This window comes from Canis lupus, chromosome 11 (assembly GCF_048164855.1).
Source record: "Canis lupus baileyi chromosome 11, mCanLup2.hap1, whole genome shotgun sequence".
Taxonomy (NCBI): domain Eukaryota; kingdom Metazoa; phylum Chordata; class Mammalia; order Carnivora; family Canidae; genus Canis; species Canis lupus.
Genome location: NC_132848.1, coordinates 27,575,477 through 27,600,859, shown reverse-complemented (window position 1 = coordinate 27,600,859; position 25,383 = coordinate 27,575,477). Strand labels below are relative to the sequence as shown.

Below are 25,383 nucleotides of genomic sequence, written 5' to 3'. Positions count from 1 at the left end.
ATATTATCCATTTAACATGAAATCAATTTAAAATACCTAAAAATTAAATGTTTGACATTCTTTTTTGTCATACTGTCTTTGAAATCTGGTACGTATTTTATGCTTACAACACATTTCAGTTTGAACATGAAATTTTCATTGGAAATACTTGATCTGTATTTAGATTTTATAGAATTTACAGTTAAAAAAGTACACCCACATGCCCAAATTTTTCCAAAGATACAGAAGTTTTCCAGTAATGGAAATGAGTATCAACTTTAAATTTTAAATTAATTGAACAAAAATACAATTGAAAATTCCATCTGCAAGTCACACCAGTCTCATTACAGGTACACACTAGCCATATGTGGTTACCATATTGGACAGAGTGGGGTTATGCAAAGTAAATGGGTATCTTACAGCTAATGTGCATTTTGAAAATAGCCACAGCATCACAAAGCATTTTTATCATCACAAAGCATTTCATAGGACTGGTGTTTCTTAAAACACATGTTGGATTCTGCTGGTGGAGTTTTTAGAATTCGATCAGATCCTAACTTTGCTTGTGAAGAGATGAACTTTTTATTTTTTCTGCAAGTGCACAGATTCCAAAAATTTTTTTTTCTTAGATTTTATTTATTTATTCATGAGAGACAGAGACAGAGAGAGAGGCAGAGACATAGACAGAGGGAGAAGCAGGCTCCTTGCAGGGAGCCCGATATGGGACTTGATTCCAGGACTCCAGGATCACGCCCTGAGCCAAAGGCAGATGCTTAACCGCTGAGCCACCCAGGCGTCCCTCAGATTCCAAAATTTGAAACGGAAATTTAAAACGTTGTTTTGGCTAGAGTCAAAGGATGGCACATTGGTAGAAGTTCTTTTTTTTTTTTTTTTTTTTTTAAATTTTTTTTATTTATTTATGATAGTCACAGAGAGAGAAAGAGAGGCAGAGACACAGGCAGAGAGAATCAGGCTCCATGTACCGGGAGCCTGACGTGGGAATTGATCCTGGGTCTCCAGGATCGCGCCCTAGGCCAAAGGCAGGCGCCAAACCGCTGCGCCACCCAGGGATCCCACATTGGTAGAAGTTCTTAAACATGATGATTTGTGTCATCTTTCAGAATTGCCAGATGCAGAGACTTACATTGAAAAGCACATTAAGTTGGAGAGTTGGGAGCACTCCTGCCCCCTTTATGACCTTGTTCAATTCTGGAGTCAGTGAGCTGGTGGTGGCTCCAGGCAGGGAGGTATGAAATTAGGATTTGAGTGTTCTCGGAAGCCTTCAGTCAGTGGTCCCAGCTACCTGGCGTAGGTGGAGGTGTTTACCAGGGAGAAAAGGAGTGCCAAAGGGCTTATTATTTTGTGCACGTATTTCACTTCTCTTTGGTGATTTGCAGGCTGTTTGACCTTATACTGTTACACTTATTTTGTATTTCTTGCCATCCTAGACTAGTGTAATACTTACTAAATATGAGTAGTTCATAAAAACTAGGTTCAAAGATTTTTATTTAATCCTCTCATTGATTTAGATTGCTTTGTAGTTACTAATTAGACCTTTTAAGGAATAACCAGTAAAAATAGAAATTATCTTGAATTGTAGTTGGAATCAAACCTTGCTTGCACTGGAGAATAAGCAGTGGTTTTTGGTTGCTGCACAGTTTCATTTCAGTGGACATAGGAGAGCTTATTTTTCTGTGAAGTGCCCTGTAAGAGTTTGAAATGTCAGCTCTTCTGCAAAGTTCTGTGTTTTGTTTTGCTTTTAATCAATATGGAAATTAATCCCTTACATTTTTGTTTTCTTAGAAGGGCACTTTGGTTATCCATTTATGCCTTTGTAAAAACCAGACTGTATAGTGGTAGGTTTAAGTAATAAATGCTATAATAAGGCCAGAGACCTAGCAGAAGAACCCTCTTTCCTCTCTCCCAGGAACCCAGAGCAGCATCTTGTATCTCTTGATGCCATTGTTTCTTTTGCTCCTTTGCTTATAGAAAATAATTGTTGTTCTTTTTATGCCAAGAAATCCCTATTTATAAGCTGAAATTAGATAGATAATTTAGTAACTTCAAACAGTGACTTTCAAACTTCTTGTTTGGCTCCATACTAGAAAATGCCATTTGTGTTGAGGTTTTGTACATATGTGACTGTATACACAGAAGCAAAAGTATTGACTTTCTGCTACTATGTGTAATGTATTCTGATATATTCTATTCAAGTCTGTTTTGTTAAAAACCAAAACCAAACCAAAACAAAACAAAAAAAAACACCAGCCCAGGGGTGCCTGGTTGACTCAGTTGGTTAAATGTCCAACTCTTGATTTTGGCTCAGGTCATGATCTCAGAGTCCTGAGATTAGCCCTGTAGGCGCTGTGCTTAGCTGGGAGTCTGCTTGAGGTTTTTGCCCTCTCTCTCTGTCCCCCCTCCCCCACTTGTGCACACTCTCTCTCTCAAAAAAAAAAAAAAAAAAACAAAAAAAAAAACCCACACACATATACACGCTTAAAAAAACAAATAAATAACACCCCAAACCACAAAAACTGATCCCAACCCACTAATTTAATTTAATGATCCACTAAGAATTGTCTCACTGAGATTGGAAGAAGTTTTAGGGAACCACGCATGAGACATCATATTCTAGTTTTCCTGGTCAAATATATCAGTCCACTCAGTTATCACACCAGCCACATTCATAAGGGATTTTAAAAAATGTTAATTTGTTACTTCAGTGGGTGGGAGATGGATATTTTTGATGACCAAAATGTTCTCCTTCCTGTCCAGAGCATTCCATTCAGATCAAAAAGGAGTTGACCATCCATAGTGAAGAATGGAGATATAGTTTTCCTCTAGATTTTAGAGAAACTTAAGTAGGAAACACCCTTTTATCAGATTATATATTATTTCTTGATAAGCCCCATCCATAGAACACACTATCATATGATCTTTGGAAGGGGCAGGGGACACTTCCTGTCCCCTCTCTAGGTTTCATAAAGATGTATTTCTGCTGTTAACACATTCTGTTTTCACACACACCTCAATACATTTCAGGATTTCCCCCTGTTTTGGGGGGGTACTAATAAGTTTGCCTACAAACAAAACAAAACCAAAACCTTTCCTGATTCTGAATTAAACTGGTTTTTGCCCACTATAGGACTTAGAGCCTTTTTTTTTTTTTTTTTTAAATTTTTATTTATTTATGATAGTCACAGAGAGAGAGAGAGAGAGGCAGAGACACAGGCAGAGGGAGAAGCAGGCTCCATGCACCGGGAGCCCGATGTGGGATTCGATCCTGGGTCTCCAGGATCGCGCCCTGGGCCAAAGGCAGGCGCCAAACCGCTGCGCCACCCAGGGATCCCGGACTTAGAGTCTTTAAGATGCTAATGTGCATTGGAAATCTTAAGTGATGTGTATATATAAAATCTTAAGGCACCAGGTTTTTTGTTTTTGTTTTTTTTAGACGCAGTTTGAGGAAATGCATCGTTAGCTTTCCATTTTGGTTATTCCTTTCTAAAACTATGTCCTAGTCACACAAGCTTTTATTTGGCCCAAGTCCCTTTAGACACTCTCACATGGTGGTTCCCAGACTTGAGTTCCAGGGAACTGTGACATTGTAAAAGCAATATTGGGATCCAACACAAGTTACCAGTTTAAAATTTCCCAGGTAAAGGCATTTTTAAAAAACTCACCGTTTGTTACCATTGTTTCAAAGAAAAAACATTTTAACAAACAGTTGAATGGAATAAGAGACATCTCATTAAGTTGAAGATAGGTTTATGAAAACCATTACATAAGGAAATATAGATCAGCACAGGTACTAAAGTTCAGCGTTTGGGAACCACATCCTAATTATAGACCATCTCCTAGCATGTTTTACAATTAACTGTGTACTTCCTGGTTTTTATTAGCCTCACTCATAGGAATAAACCTTACTTCAAGTTCTGGGACTACCTTCCTTCATTCTTATTTATGGGCTACAGTGGTGATGATTTCATTGACTCATACTTTTTAAAAAATTACTTTGTTCCCTCTGCATATACTGTAAGCAAGTAACCATTCTACTTTACTGCAAGAAAAAAAAAAAAAACCAACAAGCTAATTCCATTAAGTGCTGAGCAGTTGTAGAATCTAAAGTAACCAAAACCTATAGCAAATTTTATCTTATTTAATAAAGTTTATAGTGATGATGATTAAGTAAAAGTGGCAGGTAGATCACAGAAATAAATAATGAGACTTCTGTTTTTGTCAGGCTGTTGGCCCTTTATGAGTAATGAAGAATGGTCATGGCACATTTTGTCCTAGTATGCACATTTTTATATCCACCATCCTATTTGCACATTTTAAATGACCAAGACCTTAAATCTGGCGGTCCCACATCAAACGTCGCCTCTGTCTTCTTCAGCCAGAGAAAGTGCTTCTTAGGTGCACTTTACTCTGTAATCAAGGACTGCATGGCCAGCAACTCGCTGGCCTGCTTGGTGGTGATAATGCTATCAGCTGGTTGTGGGAGTGGCAGCTCCAGGGAGGGCTTTGCCTCTTCAGCATGGAGGAGGCCTGGGGTAGGTGAGGATAAGGGGAGAACTGGGGGGTTAGCAGTGGAGGGTATTTGGGAGCAGTAACATGTAGGGTAGACTTGAGTTTGAGCAGAGCATACTGCAGGTTCTGTGCACTTGGAAGAGTTTATTTATTACCTAAGTGTCTTTATGTCAGAGGCTGTATAGTGCTGGGAATTACAAAGATAAAAAACAACCTGACTTATCTTTGGGACTCAACCAGTGAGGCTGCCTGTAATAAAGATAAAAGCATGATGCCCGGAGACCCTGGAGGATGGGAAGACAGGCCTAGGGCACTGGGGAAGTCTCACCAAAGAGGGAACATTTAAGCTGTGTCTTAAAGGGAATTAGGACCCACTTGGTGGAAGGGATGGTGAGGGAATGAGGGGCGTTATAGTGTTGGGGTTAAGAACTCAGGTTCTGGAGTCCAGATAGCCATGTAGTTAGGTCAGCCCAGTGTTAGGCAAGTATTATCTGTATGCCTCAGCTTTTCTCACTGGTAAAATAAGGTATAATAATAGCACCTACCTCAAAGAATAGTTATGAGGATTAAATGAGGAACACATTTGAAGTGTTTAGCATATTGCTTGAAGTCAGTGTTAGCTACCATTTTCTTTAGTTTTTTTTTTTTTTGTTTTTTTTTTGTTTGTTTTTTTGGTCAGCATTTTAGGCAGAGGAGAGAGCATAAAACAGAGGAGGAGTTAGGGACTGGGCGAGGGTGGGAGTTGGTAAGGTACTAGCAGAACATAAGGGCACACTGAGCGAAAGTGGAAGGTTTGGTTGGTCTTTGAGTATTCTAAGGAATTTGGATTTCATCTTGTAGAAAACAGTTTAAAAAACTTACTTCACTTGATTTCCATGTTGAGGATCTGATGGAGGGGGGAGAGATTGTTCCCAGTCAAGGCAAGAGGGGTGACTAGAAAATGTAAATTAAGATAGCGATAATAAAGATGGAAAGACTAGATTTTGGAGACACTTCTGAAGTGTAATCCATTAGATAAGATCAGAAAGGAAGGAGTTGTAGGTAAGCCCCAGGCTGGGTGAATGAGTGATGCCATGAGTCAGCATGGGTGTTCAGTGGGTAGAGGAGAGATGTTGAGTACGTAGTATGATGAGGATGGGATCTGAGAGGCTGTACTTTTGCTTTGGACATATTTTATGTGTTTACTGGGCATTAAATATAGCTGGGCAGGTAGAGATAAGGGTCTGGAGCTCAAGAGAGAAGTTTCCCAGACATCAGTTTGTTTACCTCTAGATATGGTCATCTAGGCGATGAGAGTGACAGTGTTTCCTTAGCAGATGTTCAGAAGAGTGGGATGAAAACAGGAAAAAGGGTGCTGCAGGAGAAACCCAGACAGGAAAGAGTTTAGGGAAGTAAAGGATAATCATCAAGGAGTCAGCAGAGATAAGACCTGAATTTGGGTAGTTAGATTGGCCTGGAGGAGCTCAGTGCATCAGATTCAGGGTTCTCTTGAGTCCAGCAGCCTCAGCACATTGTCATCCTGTTTGCCCCTATTGTAACATTGGGAGGTATCCCCATGTGTTTGGGGGTCTTTTTTTCTGTCAATACAGTGAACAGCTGTGGGCCAGAAACTAGTTGTACTAGTTCTATAACCCCAGTACTGTGAGATACAGCAAATGCTCAATGGACTTTTTTTTTTTTTAATTGAAATGTGATTGACATGGGACACCTGGGTGGCTCAGTGGTTGAGCATCTGCCTTTGGCTCAGGACATGATCCTGGAGTCCAGGATTGAGTCCCACATCAGGATCCTTGTCGGGAGCCTGCTTCTCTCTCTTCCTGTGTGTCGCTGCCTCTCTTGTGTGTTTCGTAAATAAATAAATCTTAAAAAAAAGAAATATGGTTGACATACAATGTGTTTTAGGTGTATAACATACTGATTTGACAATTCTGTACATTATGCTATGTTCACCATGATTTGTGTAGCTGCCATCTGTCACCATACAGCATTATTTTAATGTTATTGACTATATTCCCTATGCTGTATATTATACAGTCATTATACCATGACTTACTTATTTTACAACTGAAAGTTTGTGCCTCTTAATCTCCTTCACCTACTTTGGGAACTCCCAACCCCCCCTCCCCCACAACCAATTTGTTCACCATATTTATGATTCTGGTTTTGTTTTGTTTTGTTTTTGGATTCCACATATAGGTAAAATGGGTATTTGTCTTTCTCTGTCTCATACACTTAGTATAAGAGCCTCTAGGCCCATCCACCAATGGCAAGAACTCATTCTTTTTTTTTTTTTTTTTTTAAGATTTTACTTTTAAGTAATCTCTGTACCCAGCACAAGACTCAAACTTAGAACACTGAGATCAGGAATCACATGTGTTACTGACTGAGCTAGCCAGATGCCCAAGATCTCATTCTTTTTTTATAGCTGAGTAATAGTCTACGTTTGTGTATATACCACATCTTCTTTATCCATTCATCTGTCAATGGACACTTAGGTGGCTTCCATATCTTACTTATAGTAAATAATATAATAAATGTAGGGGTGCATATATATGTTTTCAAATTAGTGTTTTGTTTTCTTTGGGTAAAATACCCAGTAGTGGAATTGCTGGATTGTAGAGTATTTCTATTTTTACTTTTTTGAGGAACCTCCATACTGTTTTCCACAGTGGTTGCACCAGTTTACATTCCCAGCAGTTCCCCAGGGTTCCCTGTCCTCCATATCCTCGCCAACACTTGTCATTTCTTGTCTTTTTGATACTAGCTATTCTAACTAATGTAAGATGATACCTCATTGTGGTTTTGATTTGCATTTTTGTGATGGTGAGATATGTTGAGCATCTTGTGTCTGTTTGCCATTTGTATGTTTTCTTTGGAAAAATGTCTATTCAAGTCCTCTGCCTATTTTTAATCCGATATTTAGGTGTGTTTGTTTGTTTGTTTGTCTTTTGTTTTTGTTTTTTTTTGCTTTTCAATGAGCATTTGTTGAATGAATAAATGAATCAAGGATGACTTGGATTAACTCAACAAATACCTATTGAGTGTGAGTGTCCCAAGTGTTTTAATAGCTATACTAGTCTCTAGGTATAAAACAGTAAGCAAAATAGATAAAAATCTCTCCCCATCTAGGCATTACATTCTAAAGGATGATTCAGGTTCAGGGGAAGGAGCAAGTAGAGAGGTAGCGATAGAAAGTATAGAATGAGCTCTGTGTCCTTATCCACAGACTGAGCTTGGCACCCATAGGCATTTGGTACGGTTAGTTGACTTGAACGTGGGAGGGAGAGTCCGAGAGAGAGAGAGAGAGAGAGAGAGAGAGTGTGGGAAGAGATTTGCCACATATATGACAGGTTAGCGTTGGAGAGGGAAAAGTAAATTTGGAAATAGAAGGATATTGAGAGAGTTCCCTTGAGAGACATTTACCTCTGAATGGGAATCACTCCTTTCTCTAAATTAAAAGATGAAGTCTGAGCAGATAAAGGGAGCCTAAACAGAGAAAACATTTGGAAAAGGCTTCCCACCTCCACCACCAATGAAAAGGAAGAAAATCACAAAAAGAAACATCTCCCAGCTTTCAGGGCTCAGCTGAGAGAGAAGATCCTTCATTTGTGATTGCAGTGTTGGCCTTGCAGGCTTTTTCCAGTAAGTCAAAGTGAAGAATGCAGTTGGTTAGGGTTCATCTGAGGCTGAGTGAGGATTGGCCTAGAAAGGTAGTGTGGGATAACCAGGGGTGAAGTCTTCAGGGGATTGCTGGTTGATGTTGGTGAATGTTTGGGAGTCCAGGCCCCATTGGGAGTAGGATAAAAAACGGGTGCGGCAAATGACCAGAGGGTCATGATTAGAGGAGGTGAGAACTTCCATATTACAAGGGAAAGAGGAGTGTGAGGCTGGCATATTCGGTGGAGCACAATGACTCTTGATCTCAGGGTTGTAAGTTCAAGCTCCATGTTGAATGTAGAGATTACTTAAGAAAAAAAAAAATTAAAGAAACAAAGGGGAAACAAAATTATTTGCTGTGTGCTTCCTGTAAGGAATATCAGGCACACTGTTCTAAAAGCCTTGCATACGTTCACTCGTTGAATCTTCATGAAGACCCTTCGAGTTAACTACTGAGAGGATGACTGTCTTGCCCAAAGTTACACAGGTAGGACAGTGGCCTGGGCATCCTTGGCTGCTGCATTTGTGTGTGCTTGAGCACTATGTTCTACTGCCTTAGAGGGAAGCCAGGCATGAAAACTTCTCCAAGGCCATGTTGCTTTGTTATTGCTGGGCCACTCTTCTTCCTGGAAGAAATATTTGGGGTAGCATGGAAGGGTGTAGTCAACTGTTGCCTCCCTTTGTAAAAAAAAAGGTTCTGTATTCTAGGGAACAGTATATTTATGTAGAACTCTCAGTTTTTTCCACCTGCCTTGCTCATGCCCAAACATCCTTTAATAGGAAACAAAGATGATTTCACAATTAGAGAAGACTTTATTTTATTATTTTATTTTTTTTAAGATTTATTTATTTATGATAGACCTAGAGAGAGAGAGAGAGAGAGAGAGAGGCAGAGACACGGGAGGAGGGAGAAGCAGGCTCCATGCCAGGAGCCCGACGTGGGACTCAATCCTGGGGCCTCCAGGATCGCGCCCTGGGCCAAAGGCAGGCGCTATACCGCTGAGCCACCCGGGGATCCCCTAGAGAAGACTTTAAATGCCTATTGGTTTATGAGTTCTCCGAGCTGCAGCACATTTATGCATCCCCCACTAAACTGAGGAGAGCCAGACCAGATTGAGGGATGGAGAGAGACTGAAGAAAAGCTTGGCTGATGTGTAGTGCTTACAAAGTGGGAAATTTGGCCATGTTGCCTGTTGCAGAAATAGTGGTAGTGTCAGCAGGGGTGTGGCAGCAGGTAAGGAGTTTACAGTTCTCAGTTTGACAAACAGAACTGTGTTCTCTTATCAGGGAGAGTCCCTCGTGTTTTAGGTTACATAGGCCCTTCTGGGTAACTAGTTGGACCTCTGTTGGGTGAGGAGTTTAGGTCCCTGGCCCTGAGTCCTCCACCTGTGTCTGAGGTCTGTGACATATCACTCAGAGCTTGGGCTCTTTGACCTTTGCTTGGAGGCTGTTAGGAAGCAAAAGGCTTTGCAAATGAAATGTGTAGACCACTATATCCTTCTCTATGAAGGAGGAGTTGCTTGTGGAAGCAACAGGGTATTGGTAGTACCTCAGCATTTTATTTGCATTCTTTTAATATCTGGCTTTGCTCTTGAGGCAGTTTGAAAGAAATGCCCTTATATCTTCCATCTCTTCCATATAACAAATCTTCATGATTTTAAAAGAAATGACACACCAAAACCACATAATTTTACATGCCAAAAGCTTAGATATTTCAAACATTGAACATACAGAGAAATAGGTCATGTGATATTATTTGCTGGCAATTTTTAGAATCACTCCTGATTCTAGTGTTTTATGTTGAAGCCATGTGTTTGAAATGTTTTACATATTGGGACCTTTGCGGTTCTGTTTGGTTCACTTCTGGGGACTGGCATATTTTTGTCTTTGTCATTTTGGTTTTTTTAAAACACATTGCTAGGCTAGTCATAGTTGTATCACATTATTGACACCTGTGGTGGTTTTGTTTTGTTTTGTTTTCTAAGATTTTATTTATTTATTTAAGAGTGAGAGAGCATGAGTGGAGGGACTGCTAGAGGGGGAGAGACAAGCAGACTGCCCCACTGAGCGGGGAGTCTGACACAGGGCTCGATCCCAGGACCCTGAGATCATGACCTAAGCCAAAATCAAGAGTCATATGCTTAACGGACTGAGTCACCCAGGTGCCCCAACATCTGTGGTTTTGAAAATTGCTTATTACCTCTAGTGGATTTTTAATAACATGATCTTTTTTTGTCAGATATTAAATCTTAATATTTATCCACTGGTATTGACAGAGCTGGTTAGGAAGAAACCAGAGATAACCCTTAGGCTGGGATCAACTGGGGTCTTTAGGACTAGTTGGCATCTTTATTTGGAAGTCAAAATAAAAAATATAGCCTATTTATTTCTCATTCCCCCTGTCCCCCATGAATATCAGTACTATTCTTCTGGGTAAGGGTTAAGTTGGTTGCTCATTTTTAGGTCATGGAACTCTTCTTGCTGTTATTTTTTTCATGTTTCCCTTATTTTGGTCAGGGGCAGTGATAGGGCAGGTAAAATTTAAGAAGGCAGTTAATGATCCATGTTCTTCTATAAGTTCTCTGTAAGGTTCTGTGTGACCAAATTGGAAAACGCTGCTCTGAATGATACCAAGTTTTTCTGTGAGGCTGCGGGTGGGATTGGGGATGGGGGTCATGAACTCCTACTCCTTAAGTACCTGCTATATAGCAAGTACTTCCCATTACCTAATTTAGTTCTCATGACAACCTGATGTGGAGAATGATTTGCTCTTAAGAAAGATGGCATGCCCAAAGCTTGGTAACTGGTCTGAGGCCACATCAAGAACATAGAGGCACTAGGTGCTGTAACTCCAGAACATGTTCTCTTCTTGAGCCTTTGGAAATGCAGTACAGGCTAATTTGTTATCTGGGTGAATCCCTGTTTTGTAAAGCAGAATGTTAAAAGTATGGACTCAAATGATGGGAACTGATGGCTTTATGGGGGAGCCCTTAGCAGTGCATCCATAAAAATAATGAGGGACAGTGGGGCAAGAACTGATGACACACAGAGCATGAAATTTGGGGGCAAATTTCATGTGAAAGGCATTTTCTTTTTGATCAGCATGATAGGTTAACTAAAAAAGAGAAATCACTGAATGATCAAAAACCTGATTTTAGATGATTGATTTAAAAGCCAAACTGATTAATAAAGAGACATTTTAAAAAGCAGTTTAATTTTATCAAGTTTAAGTAGTACTACTTAAAACTGTAGTCAAATAGAGGAGTTATCAAAGCCATAATGAAGAAAATAGAAATCATTTGTAATTAGACAATAATTAAAGGCAAGTACATGCCCAGTGATTTTAAAGTGCTTGAAAACAATTAGTTTTCTTAAGTAGGTTAAACATCTGGGTTACAAGCTTGTTTACACTATTAATTTACTTAACAAACCTGTTCTTCAGAGGTGATGCAAAAGTGAACTTCAGTTTGGCTGTTTGGTTTATAACAAGTTCCAGTTTAATGGATACTATTGTTTAAAAAATATATTTTTAAACATTTAATTTTAAAAAATATTTTTCTCTTCCTCATCTCCTTTCTGAACAATTCAGTCATGAGGAGTATAGGTAGACCGAGAAGGTAGGTGCCCTGGCCAAAGGTGTCACAGCCCAAGTAGGATGAGAAGCCTTCACACAAAGGAGTGGTGTGTTGTATTAGAGCCAAAGAGAGGTGAGAAGGGTATCCACGTAGAGCTGGAGTGGCAGCAGCATTGGGAGATTGGTTAAATACAGAAGGATTGATCAGATAAGTGTGTTAAGGATAATGGGAACCAACAATTCTCACTGTTGGAGAAGAGAGTTATAGATGTTAAAAAGGGGAAAACTATAATAAACTTTGTGATAATAGATTAGAATCAGAATGTTAGTGTGAACTCACGGATTTTATTAAGTATTAATAAATATAGAAATACTACAGATGTAAAATGCATGTATATATATTTACTTTTAAGATTTATTTTTTTATTTTGAGAGAGAGTGAGAGAGCACATGTATGAGCAAGCATGGGGCTGGCAGAGGGAATGGGAGAAAAAGAATCCCAAGCAAACTCCCCACTGAGTGTGGAGCCCTGCATGGGACTTGATTTCACAACCCTGAGATCATGACTTGAGCCGAAATCAAGAGTCAGGTGCTTAACCGACTGAGCCACCTAGGTGCCCCTATATGTATGTATTTATATGTAGTACATGCATACATACATTTCTTAGGTCTTTCCATAAAGAGGAATAGAGTACCTGGGAGCAGCAATACCCCAATAGCAATGAGCAAATCACATGCCCAGACTTTGCCTCAAAATACCATTTTCTAGTAAAAGGGGCCTTAGCTTATTGGAAGAATGGCTGATAATAGGATTAGAGCAGGAAAGTTTACATTGAATTTGGAATATTTTATGCTAGAAAAGGAGACATTTTTATTTTTATTTTTTTAAAGATTTTATTTATTTATTCATGAGAGAGAGAGAGAGGGAGCAGCAGGCTCCATGCAGGGAGCCCGATGTGGGACTCCATCCCGGGTCTCCAGGATCACGCCCTGAGCCTAAGGCAGGCACTAAACCACTGAGCTACCCAGGGATCCCTGCAAAGGAGACATTTTTATAGAATGATGGAGACACTTCAGAAGGATCTAGAAGCCAGTTTGAAGGGGCTCCTACTGGGCCAAATCTGGGATAATTTGATTATCAACATTTAAGATGTCAAAGTCATTGACTAAAACCTGTTGAATAAGAAGAATAAGGGTTTTCATACAATTTCACCTACTTTGCAATGAAACCTATGTATGGACTTATAAATAAATTCAGAGTTCAATGAATAAGTTATTTAAATTTTCAAAGTACCTTCCCACAAAACACCTACTGAATACAAAGAGGAGAAAGAATACAGTGGAGAAGTCTGACAGGCACCACCCTAACCAAGTGATCTGAACCAATCTCACTAGAATGGGACAAATTGAAATTGTATCACATGTTAGGACACAGTGAGAATTCAGCATCACTTCCGTGATACTCGTGCCAAGGTACATGACCTGAATCTAATTATGAGATACATCAGACATACCCAATTTGAGGGACATTCTACAAATTAAATGGCCTGTGATCACCTTCACAAGTGCCAAGTCCAAGCAAAACTGAGGAACCATTTCAAACTGAAAGACACTGAAGGGAAGGTCAACTAAATGCCATGTGTTTCTTAACTGATCCTTTTGCTGTGAAGACTACTGCTGGGGCAGGTGGCAAAACTTGAGTGGGGCCTGAAGATTAAATGGCAGTAATGTATCAGTGCTAATTTTCTGTTTTTGATAGTTGTATTGTAGTTACTTAGAATTTAAAAAATAAAGTATTTGGGAGGATGAAGCATGAGACTGATAACTTACTCTCAGTGGTTCTGGGAGATAGAGTTCTTTCTTTGTATCATATTTGCAACTTTTCTTTAAGTTTGAAATCATTTCAGAATTTAAAAATAATTTAGAAAGTAATATTCTTGCCCAAACATTGAAATCATGAGGAGTGGGGCAGCCCCGGTGGCTCAGCGGTTTAGCACTGCCTTCGGCCCAGGGCATGATCCTGGAGTCCCGGGATCGAGATCGAGTCCTACGTCAGGCTCCCTGCATGGAGCCTGCTTCTCCCTCTGTCTGTGTCTCTGCCTCTCTCTCTCTCTTTCTGTGTCTCTCATGAATAAATGGATAAAATCTTAAAAAAGAAAGAAAGAAAGAAAGAAAGAAAGAAAGAAAGAAAGAAAGAAAGAAAGAAAGAAAGAAATCATGAGGAATATATAAAATTATAATTCCCCCATTTCTCATTTTAAAATCCCTCCCCACTCCCCCTCAGTTCTACTTCCTGTTAAAAACTAATGCTTATTCTTCTAGGCATTCTACTTATGTATATATGGGTGTGTATATAATATATATTGCAGATTATATTGAGTATGATGTGCCGGGCATTCCTCAAAACTACAGTGGTCATCCATCAGAAGGCACAGTCCTTGCCCCCCACTCCCCACCCCCACATTATAACTGCATGATGTTGTGTTATTTGCAGGTATTGTTGTTTTTTTAAGCTCCCAGTCCTGAGAGTCAGTGCAGTGTTGCAGTGGGGGCTTCTGCTCTAAATTTGTGTCCCTCTGGCAACTGAGCAATCTTACTCAACTTTATTGTACCGCAGTTTGTTTGTTTTTCTCTTCTCTTCTCTTCTCTTCTCTTCTCTTCTCTTCTCTTCTCTTCTCTTCTCTTCTCTTTTCTCTCTCCTCTTCCTCTTCCTCTTCCTCTTCCTCTTCCCCTTCCCCTTCCCCTTCCCCTCCCCTCCCCTCCCTTTCTTTTTCTTTTTCTTTTTCTTTTTCTTTTTCTTTTTCTTTTTCTCTTTCTCTTTCTCTTTCTCTTTCTCTTTCTTTCTCTTTTTCTTTCTCTTTTTCTTTTTCTTTCTTTTTCTTTTTTTCTTTTTCTTTTTCTTTTTCTTTTCTTGTACCACAGTCTCTTATCTGCAGATTGGAGAGGTTACTAGTCCCCATCTAAGAGTATTCTCATTTTGAGAACGACAGAACACAAAACATGCAGGGTACCCACAACTTCTGTGTGGCACATAGCAAGCACTCAGTGAACGTTAGCTATTCTGAATATTTAGGTTATTGGTTTTTTATTTTTATAAATACTGCAGGCTTAAAATTGCCTTTAAACATATTCTTGCATACTTAGTTTTGGAAACTTCTAAAAACCTTTGGTGACCTTTCTGCCATGAAGTTTTGCTTTTAGTGGATTTGTTAGAATGATGTAAAAACCCAAATAGAGTGTGGGGAACACTTGTCTGCAGTTCCTTCCTGCATACAGCTGGACCTTAAGCAATGTGAAATATAAAATTTTGGCTTAATTCCAGATTTCTCTCTGCTCAAGTGTTGGTCTGTTAACATTGTTTTTATATGGAAATTTGTTCCTGTTCAAATAATTTTGGAATAGTTAGATGAGTTTTGTCCAAGTTTGAAGAACTCATTTAATGCAAATCACTAAGAAATGTCCAGTTACTTTTGTCTCAAATAGTATAAGCCTAGGAAACATCGTATGTGGTGTTTTGAAAAGTTTGCCTGATTGATTTTGAAAGTCACAGAATTCGTACTTGTTTTAGTTAAGCTAAAGTCACTTAATTTGATGTTTATGTTCCTATATACCCTGCTACAGATGCTGCTTTAAAAACCAAAGTAGGCTTTTAAAACCTCCAAATGACTTTTTTTTTTTTTTTTTGCCTCTGGGAGACCTATTTTACAAATGACCAACTTTCTATTATGAGTTTTTTTTTTTTAATGAGTTTTAACAAGAGTATTTCCACTTGTTACCTTTCACATTTGAAAGAATCAAATGTCTTCTTTTTAGGACATTCTACTTACAGATTGTGCTTTTCCTGCACTCAGTGAAGGAATGAAAATGAACCATTGCTACCTTTGAGTATGTATAGATTCATGTAGGATGAGAGATATGCTTGAAAACTGTGAAGCGGAGGGAGTCTATTTTCCAAAAGGAGACAGTCATTTTTTTAAAGATTAATCTGATACATGTATTGCTTCAAGGTTGTGAACAACCTCTTTCTCAATTTAGGCATAGGTGGCCACACTGTTGGATAATCACCCTCATAGCTTTGTGAAGACCAAAATGTTTCCTCTATATCTCTGGCCCATCTGGATCTCAAGTTCTTGCACATGTATTGATGGAGTCCATACATAGAATGCCTGCTAGATTAGAAATGAGAGTAGACTGGGCGGGGGGTGGGGAGAGGGTGAGTTAAGTGCAGTCTGCCCTTCTGATCATTCATCCAGGAGTTGGTACTGCTTCGTACATCAAAAGTTACAGTCTGTCAACATTACTTCTTTCCATCCTGTCTTTCCTCCACACTCCTGATGTCTTTTCTTGCTAGCCTTTCTCGCCCAGATTTTCACTACCATTTTGACTTAAAGTACTTTTGAATTTAATGAGAGGACTTCAAGGCCCATTTGTTCATTGCTTTAGACTCTGATGAGGACACAATCTGTTTTGAATGGCCTTCAGTTTTGCAGGTTGGCATTTGCTTACTATCAGGTTTTTAAAAATGCTGGCCGCTGATATCAGCCTATCTTAGTAAGTGTAGTAGAGAGAACTAATTATCGGTGTGACAAGATTGTTCAGCAAACTTCACCAATAGCACAAAACAAAGCACATTTTTAGTCCTGAGCTATTGGTGCTTCCCAGCCAGGTGTCAGGGCACTCTAGTGCATCACAAAGACTTCACATGTCACAACATGCCAGGTTTTCCCCCTCTGCCCAGGGTCTGCCTCACCCGCCTTAATGGACTCCCATCAGGATTGCTTCTGGCTGTATGACCCACCTTCCTCTTTCCATCAATCCATGTCCCACCATTTTCCATTCCATAACAGAAGTCAGCTTCATGAGAATACTCTTTGCTTCTACTTTAATCTCTTCCAGGTATGTCATAAGAATGCAAAAATATGTAAGTGTGCAGTAAATAGACAAAATTGGGACGATAGCCCAATAAACTCTTTAATGATTACTTTGATCAGTGCCACTGTGGAAAATCTTTACAGTTAAAATAAGTTCAGTATTTGAGATGAAATTTTGAGATCCGGTGTCTTCTTTCTTTATATAGCCTTAGGTTCAGCCATCAGAACATTCTCATGTGGTAAGGCCTTCTGCTTCTGAGATTTTATGTTTTGTTTTCATTTCCTGCCACATGGCAGGTGCAGCTCAGAAGTACCTCCAGAAAATGCTGAAAATGCTGGCCCCTATCTTTCTGCAGGGTGCAGTGATCCAGAATCCAGAAGGGCTGTTAGTTGAGAGGTAAGAGGCTGGCTAGCCCTGACTTGGCCCCTATCTTGTCTTTGTTGCCCGTTAGGATGGAACTCCCTCCTTTCCTTCCTCAGTTTTCCTTTTTGCCCTCTTTTCACCCATATAGCACTGCCTTCTTTAGCCCTCTACTTCTCACTCTTAGCCTAAACAAAAGGGAAGGAAAGAAAAAGAGAGGAAACATTATAATGCAAAAATTTTGAGCAAAATACTTAACTGTCTTTACCTGTTGCCACATCTCTTTAAGTTTTTAGAGGATATGAATATTTTAGTCTTTTGTGTTTTGTATTTCATAAACCACTGGTACTGTGCTGTCTGTGGGTTATTGGTGATTTAATTATAAGAGGAGGAGGTATGGGGGAGGATCTTTTAATGCAAATTGTGGTTAGTCGTATGAAACTTGAGAGTCTACTGTTAATTCACAGAATAAACATTAGGATGATATGGGAGCACAAGTCCAGTTCTTGTCCTCCTGGTGGAGGATGCTGTGGTTAGTGTCCAGGGCCAGTCATTGCAGAATCCCCTACTGCCACTTTGGTTCCTAGGGACGTGGAACACAGGCAGTGTATATCCTCCCCGCTGTTGACCTGCCCTTTTGCTTCCTCCATTCTACCATATTCAGAAAAACCTTCCAAGTGATTAGCTGGAGTAAATATATGTGTTACAAAGCAGTTTGTGGAACTTGGGTCTCAAATGCTTGCACCACTATTTGTAAGCATGAGGTATCTCTGAATGATAACGTGTAACTGACCTGGTGGCTACCTGGCCTCATTGATGCTCTTTTGTGAGAGTAATTGGCTGCAGAGCAACTGCAGAGCTGCCTGCGGCTATCTCAAAGCTCTGCTATACTTACACCAACCTGCTGTTGTTCTCCCTCTGCTAATGCTGCTGCTTTTTTTATTTTTAATAATTTGCCAATTACTGGGGTTTTGTAGGGATACCAACAGTTCACTGAAATGGGCATAGGGAAAATGCCATTGCTTTTTAATCTTCACTTTCCCTCATCCAATGAAATTATTGATAATAAGACTCTAGTGGTGGTTATATTGAAAATATGGATGCGTTTTTATCTTACCAAACAACACTGTTTAATTTTCCATTTTGAAAACCGCATGCAGGCATATGTAGCAAAGGGCACTTTGCCTAGCATACATTAATTTTGATGATGGTGTTAATTTCAGGTGTATTGCACACATGCGATCTAATAGGCTGATCAGCTGTTCCCAAGCACTCCCAACCACACCTGGAGGGTATTGAACCCTGTTTTGTTTTGTTTCAGTTGGTTGTCTTGTTCTCATAGGGAAAATTGTCAGTGTGTTTTGTTTTGTTCAATGATGTACCCCAAGTGCTTGGAAGAAGTTTAATACATGTTTGTAGATTGTAGAACACAAACAGATGTAATTAAGTAGATGTTATTCACGGATTATTTGTTAACATAAGGTGAAATCATGTTTTTACGCATTAAAACTAAGAATTCTTTGGTATTGACTGGAGGTCAAAGATTATTGGCACTCTGATATGCTGATTCTGTGACTAATACATTAAGAAAGAATTTATACATAAAACAGTACTATAATCACCCAAATCACAAGTTAAGTCAGATGTTGACTTGTCCACAGAAGCAGTAATAACCATCAACCTGGAAGCTTTTTTTTTTTTTTTTAAGATTTTATTTATTTATTCATGAGAAAGATAGAGAAAGAGAGGCAGAGACATAGGCAGAGAGAAGCAGGCTCCATGCAGGGAGCCTGATGTGGTGGGACTCCATCCTGGGACTCCAGGATCACATCCTGAGTGAAAGGCAGGTGCTCAACTGCTGAGCCACCCAGGCGTCCCAACCTGGAAACTTTAGGGTCAGAGTGAGGTCCATTACTGAATCTTAAACGTGAGTCAGTAATTTGAATATTAACATTAAAACATTGAGAATTTCTTTTAAGTAATTGAATAATCTGAAAATTGCCATCATAACAAACAGAAATAATACTAGCTTTTGTGACATTCTCGTTTTACTATATTATTTAGTTATTTATTTATTTAAAAGGTTTTATTTATTTATTCATGAGAGACACAGAGAGAGAGAGGCAGAGACACAGGCACCAGGAGAAGCAGGCTCCATGCAGGGAGCCTGATGTGAAACTGGATCCTGGGACTCCAGGATCACTCCCTGGGGCTGAAGGCAGATGCTCAACTGCTGAGCCACCCAGGTGTCCCTTAGTTCTTTTTTAAATGTAATTATTGAAAGTGTTGAATGTTATCATCTATAGAGTATTTTCTTCTAAATTAATCAGAACAGTTTTGAAACCCTGAATGCAGTGTCAGTGCTATTTTGATTTGGAGAAGCCATCAAGTGAATTTGGATGGCCTAAGGGGATTTTGATTATTAGGAGATAATTCTTCTTGGATTCTAAGGCTAAGGTGGATTTTATTTTATTTTATTTTTAATTTTTTTTTATTTATTTATGATAGTCACAGAGAGAGAGAGAGAGAGAGAGAGAGGCAGAGACATAGGCAGAGGGAGAAGCAGGCTCCATGCAACGGGAGCCCGACGTGGGACTCGATCCCGGGTCTCCCGGATCGCGCCCTGGGCCAAAGGCGGGCACCAAACCGCTGCGCCACCCAGGGATCCCCATAAGGTGGATTTTATTCTCATCTACCACAATATGGGGACAATACAATGGTATTTAAGAAATTATGCAATGGAACCAAATACTGATTATTATTCCCAGAGCTACCTCATTGGGTCCTTACTGCTTTAAGCCAGTTTCCTGTAGAATGAGGCTAATAGAATTTACCTCAGAGGTTTAAGGATTACATAATTTAGGGCAGTATCCAACATATAATGAGCACTGAAATAGTATTATTTCAGTTCAGATATTAATATGATTATTAAAATGTCTGATTTCTGCATGTGATGCCCAGTTAAGAGGTTACTGGGCATAAGTATATGTTTAGGAGCTGTTTCTAAAGATCAGTGTTTCATCTTTTTTATTTAAATGAGTCCCGATTTAAGAATACAGTTTTTTGAAGTATCGTTAGAGTAGCAATAGAAAATAACTTTGGGTCTAAATCTAACAAGGCCTCCGTGGAAGAAAATGTTAGGAGACATCAAAATAAGATCTAAATAAGCATAGAGTTCTGTCATGACCATGGTAAAAAGGCTCAGTAATTTAAAGGTGTCATTTCTCTTCAGATAGGCATTTAAATTCAAAGGAATTCCAATAAAAATCATAGTAATTTTTTTCTGAAACTTAATAAGCTGATTTTAAAAATGTATATGAAAGAGAGAAAAACAGAAATACCAAGAGGACTTACCCTACCCATGAATTAACACAAAGCTGTAGAATTAAGGCAGTGTGGTATAACTGTAGGGATAGAGATCCTTGCAGTACATCAAGAGTAAAAAGCCTAGATTCAGACCACTGCATGTACATAGAATCTGTGATAGAACTGGTCTTACCAGTCAGTGGGGAAAGATGATGTTTGACGCTGCAGATTAGCAGAGAGGATGAGCTCTTCAAGAGGTGTTGGGATGCTCTATATGATTATATTAGTCTCTGGGGGCTGCCATAACAAAGTATCACAAACTGGGTGACTTGTAACAACAGAAATTTACACTCTCAAAGTTCTGGAGGCTGGAAGTCCAAAATGAAGGTATTGGCAGGGTCGGGCTCTCTCTAGAAGGCACTAGGGTGGAGTCTTTCCTTGTCTCTTCCTAGCTTCTGGTGTTTGCTGGCAATACTTGAGGTTTCTTGGCTTGTCGCCATAACACTGTAGTTTCTGTCTCCATTTTCCTTTTTCTTTTTTCTTTCTTTCTTTTTTTTTTTTTTTTAGATTTTATTTATTTATTCATGAGAGACACAGAGAGAGAGAGAGAGAGAGAGGCAGAGACAGAGGCAGAGGCAGAGGGAGAAGCAGGCTTCATGCAGGGAGCCTGACACGGGACTCAATCCCCGGTCTCCAGGATCACACCCTGGGCTGAAGGTGGCACTAAACCCCTGAGCCACGTGGGCTGCCCTCTGCCTCCATTTTCATATGATCATTTTCCCCCTGTGTGTAAGGATCAAATCAGACACACTATATACAAAAATAAATACCAGATGAATACCAGATGGTGCATATGAATATGAAAAGATTTAATACTTATAGAAAAATATAGGAGGATATTTGTGATCTTGGGATGGGGATGTTTACACATGGTACAAAAACACAAATCAAGAATGAAAAAAGTTGTTGCATTTATGTTTTTTGTAATTAGGAACCTATAACATTAAATAACACTGTAATGAAATTATCTAAGGGAAATTATTTTCAGCACATATTATCAAGAAAGATTTTGTATCCAGAATTCATAAAGAACTATTACAAATTGATAAGAAAAAGACCTAGCAGAAAAATAAAAAAATGAATTTCACGGTAGAAAAAACCTAAATGGCCAATAAATGTAGGGGGGAATCCAATGTAATTAGTAATCAAGGAAATGCAAGTTAAACCACAATGAGATACCATTTTGTACTCCTCAAATTAGCAAAAACTAAAAGATTGGAAACTACTGTACCAAGAATTGGTAAGGATATTGGGGCAACAATATCTCACTCTTCTAGGGGGAGTGTAAATTATAGTAATCACTTTGGAAAACAATGTAACAGTATGCAGTGAAGTTGGAAAATATGGACATTGGGTGACCCAGCAGTTTGAGTTATCTGCATCACTGAAGAACTCTTGTGTATATGCTTGTATAGGAGGCAAGTACCTGGATGTTTACAGCAGCAACGTGTGTAATAGTACAAATTGGAGACATAAATGTCCATCAAAAAGAGAATGAATAAATACGTTGTGGTTCATTAACAATGAAACTCTGTACAGCCTTTACATGAATGAACAGTAATAAAACAAATTAATTTCAGGAACATAGTATTAAGTGAGAAAGGCAAGTCATAGAAGAATAAAGCAGTCCAAATCCATTTATAAAAGTATATAAAACAAAAAAAATATGTTGTTCAGGCTACAAAGCGTCGTGTGGTAAAGCAAGGGGATGACAGGCATTTAGTTGAGGGTGGTTAACTCATAGGGTAGGAAGGTGTGGAATCATAGAGGTATATAGGGATCTCTGGGTACTGGGAATGTTCTTTTCTTTAACTGAGTGGTGGGTACATGGGTATCCTTCTATATGCTGTATGCACTAAATAGTTAACAATAAAAACTTTTTAAAAACTACCCCCAGAAGTTTTATTGTTTTTAAGAACGGAAAAATAACAGAAATGTCAAGTCTTCATCCAAAAAGTAACTCAAGTGCTGAATACTTATTTTTACATGTGTTTTGAATTCTTTGTAGATGAGAGATGCTTGAAACAGAGAGAAGGGAAAGCAGGCCCAGTGATTTTTGTTTGTCCCATGACTTTGGCATTAGGAAAGCTTGTGCTGCTGCCGACGTGACATTTTGTCCCAAGAGCTGGTGGAAGGGGGTTTTGGAGGCATGTGAGAGCATATTCACACGTTTAGCAAAGCAACAATATGCCCGTCTCCTTTTTGTTTTCTTTTTTCCTGGCATCTAAGTAATTGAGCCAGATGGAAAAATGTTTCTTTCCCACATTAGGTTCTCTTTCAGCGCGTCAGCCATTAAATTTTACTGTCCCTAATCTCCTGTTGATAAGACTTCAAAATGTGAGGAGCTAAGAGAGCCCCAGTTTATTCTAGTCAAAGCTGATCGAAGCCTTCCTTTAGAACGTCCACTTTCCCCCTAAGTTCTCCAGCATGGAAGCTATAAAGATAGCTTGCATTGACCCCTTTCTATTCAAATCATATACTTAATAGAGAGTAAGAAGAAAATAAATGAATCCAACTTTCCTTTCTTCTAGCCTGTTTGGGCATATAGTCATCTGGCGAGAGAAAAAAGCCCAAACCCTAATCTTACCAGAACAGTAGGGAAAATTTAGTATTAAGCAAAAGAAAAGAAATAAATTAGGAACTTGGGCTTGGGTGGCACCTGGGTGGCTCAGTGGTTGAGCATCTGCCTTTGGCTCAGGTCGCGATCCGGGGTCCTGGGATCAAGTCCCGCATTGGGCTCCCCACAGGGACCCTGCTTCTCCCTCTGCTGTGTCTCTGCCTCTCTCCAGGTGTCTCTCATGAATAAACAAATAAGTAACACTTAAAAAAAAAAAAAAGAACTTGGGCTTGGGCATCAGACAGACGTAGGTTTAAGGCTCAGCTCTGCCACTTACTATGTGTAGATCTTTGTAATTTACTTGAAGTCTCTCACTTTAAAATGGGAATCATCATAGTCCCACAGGCATTAAGGATTGAAAGACTAATATATCTAAAGCACCTGATCGTCATTCTTGTTCTAGGACTGGCCCTAATTTTCATATAAAAAGCAGGGACCAGATATTCCTCCTGCCTTCCTGGCTGCCCCTCAGGTTTCACAGGGCATGTCATCTTTTCCTGCCATTCAAGTGGTTATATGAACATGGGCAGATCACAGAAAATCTTTGAAATGGTTGCTTCAACTATAACGGAGATGGCAATATCTGTGTGACAATTTCCCTATGCAGATCAAACAGTCAAGTGAGATGAGACAGCAGACATGGAGATGCCCTGTCCTCTGTGACATACTGTGGGGACATAGGCGCTGATAATTGTTCTCCCTACCTAACACTTAGCACCGTTCCCTGTCCCCCACCCCAGCAAGCCTGTTGTCTGTGGAACTCACAGTTTGATCTTTATGAGGTAGCTTTGAAGGTGTGTGTGCTTGTACAGTCGTTACTTAAAATTGGTAAGGGAGTTTGTGGGTCCATTTCCTCTTCCAAATATATTGAGAACTGCTAGCACTTTGGTCAAAATTATTTTCTCTAGCATATTTGTCTGGCAATGGCTGGTTTAGGGGTTAAAGTGGGCAGTGGTTAAAAAGGGTAAATGAGTCAGACACTCCCTCTTTGCTGCAGTAGAGGCAGTGTTCGAGTTGTAAATAAAGAGGAGGATTGGGAACTGTTAACATACTGTTGATAACAAATGTCCTTTCATAGGCATCTTTCTTAGGCCTTAACTCAATTAATTATAAGGAAGATATAATAATTTTATGTGCTGTGATTTGCTAAGATTTATATCATCCTTGGCTTTGTCCTTTGCCATCCTCTCTTCATGTTCCCTGGATAAGCTCATTACTCCTGGGACTCAGGCTTCCATCTTGGCACTTTACGGCTCCTGACTCCTGTTACATCTTAACCTCTCCTGTGATATGTTTCCAAGCTCTTACTCAACAGGTCAGTCTGGGTGCCCCATGGGCACACAGGTTTTACCACATCTCAGCCTGAACTCGGGCTCTCCTTTTTACTTCCCTCTGCCCCAGACTTCTGCTCTTCCTCCTCTGTGCTCTCTCTTGATTGAGAGCCCAGTCTTGATCAGTCACCCTAGTCTAGGAACCTGGAAACCATCCTAGACCACGATCCCTAAACCTCAGAACTGACACTCTCGAGGCCAGATAATACTTTGCTGTAGGGGCCAGTCTCATGCGTTGTTTGATGTTGAGCAGCATTCTTGGCCCCCACCCACCACATGCCAGTAGCTCCCTGTCCCTTCAGTTTGACAATCAAATATGGTTCCACACATTTCACAGATGTCCCCTGGTGGGGAAAACTACCTCCTTTGAAAATGACTGTCTTAGACATTTCTTTTTCTCTTCTCTTTTTTGTTTGGTCAGTCACTAAGCCTTTTTGATTATTGCTCCCTGAATATCTTTCTGAGATTTCCTCTTTCCTCTTTATTCTCATCGTGCCTGCCTTAGATCAGGTGCTTTTCTCTTGCCTGAACTATTTTAGTAGTCCTAATAACACCACCTGCATCAAGTACCTGACGTGCATAAGATGGTCTGGTTGGTGCTTTCATGTGTGCTATGGAATCCTTACCACAAACTTTTTGTGGGTCTCTTGAGTTGCTGGCAACCTCAGCCTAGTACAAACCTTTAACCAATAGAGGAACTTACTGGCTGTGTTACTGGGAAGCCCAGGGCTCCACCCTTTACTGTATCTATGTTGTGCTTTGCTTCAGCCCAACAGGCTCTCCCCACAGGGCAGCCGGAGGCCCTGGCAACTCTGAGCCTGCCTTGTCCTTGTAGCCCTCCTTCCCGGAGAGGACAGCAGGAGTTGTTGTCAGGAGCGCTCTGGCAGCTGTCCTCAAGAGAGACCAGTCCCTCCCCACCAACAAAATGTGTAAAGAGAGACCCCCTTTCACATGAAGGAAACAGAGAGGGGGACCTGTGTCCAGGGTTGTGTGCTGGGTGGAGCTTGCAGGGCTCTGATTCGAGAGCCTCGGGTCTTTCCCGTACTGTATGCTGCCTCCTGACTCACCTGTCCTTCTGTCTGTCTCTTCTCCTGCCAGGT

At 39.9% G+C, this 25,383-nt stretch overlaps 1 protein-coding gene across 21 annotated transcripts in view; it reads left to right on the top strand.

The window, feature by feature from the left end:
* The window catches only part of TNRC6B (trinucleotide repeat containing adaptor 6B), a 243,984-nt gene that overhangs the window by 127,201 nt on the left and 91,400 nt on the right, over positions 1-25,383 (top strand). For 2 of the 21 annotated variants that reach the window (XM_072843858.1, XM_072843855.1), the window contains exons 1-2: positions 16,481-16,633; positions 16,965-17,005. The exons of 15 other annotated variants lie outside the window; for them this stretch is intronic. In XM_072843858.1, coding sequence (XP_072699959.1) covers positions 16,496-16,633; positions 16,965-17,005 — 179 coding nt within the window. In that variant the 5' untranslated portion in view covers positions 16,481-16,495. Of the gene's footprint in view, positions 1-16,477; positions 16,634-16,905; positions 17,006-25,383 lie in introns of those variants that run through there. 4 more of the 21 variants (XM_072843862.1, XM_072843857.1, XM_072843860.1 and 1 more) reach the window with 3 other exon arrangements.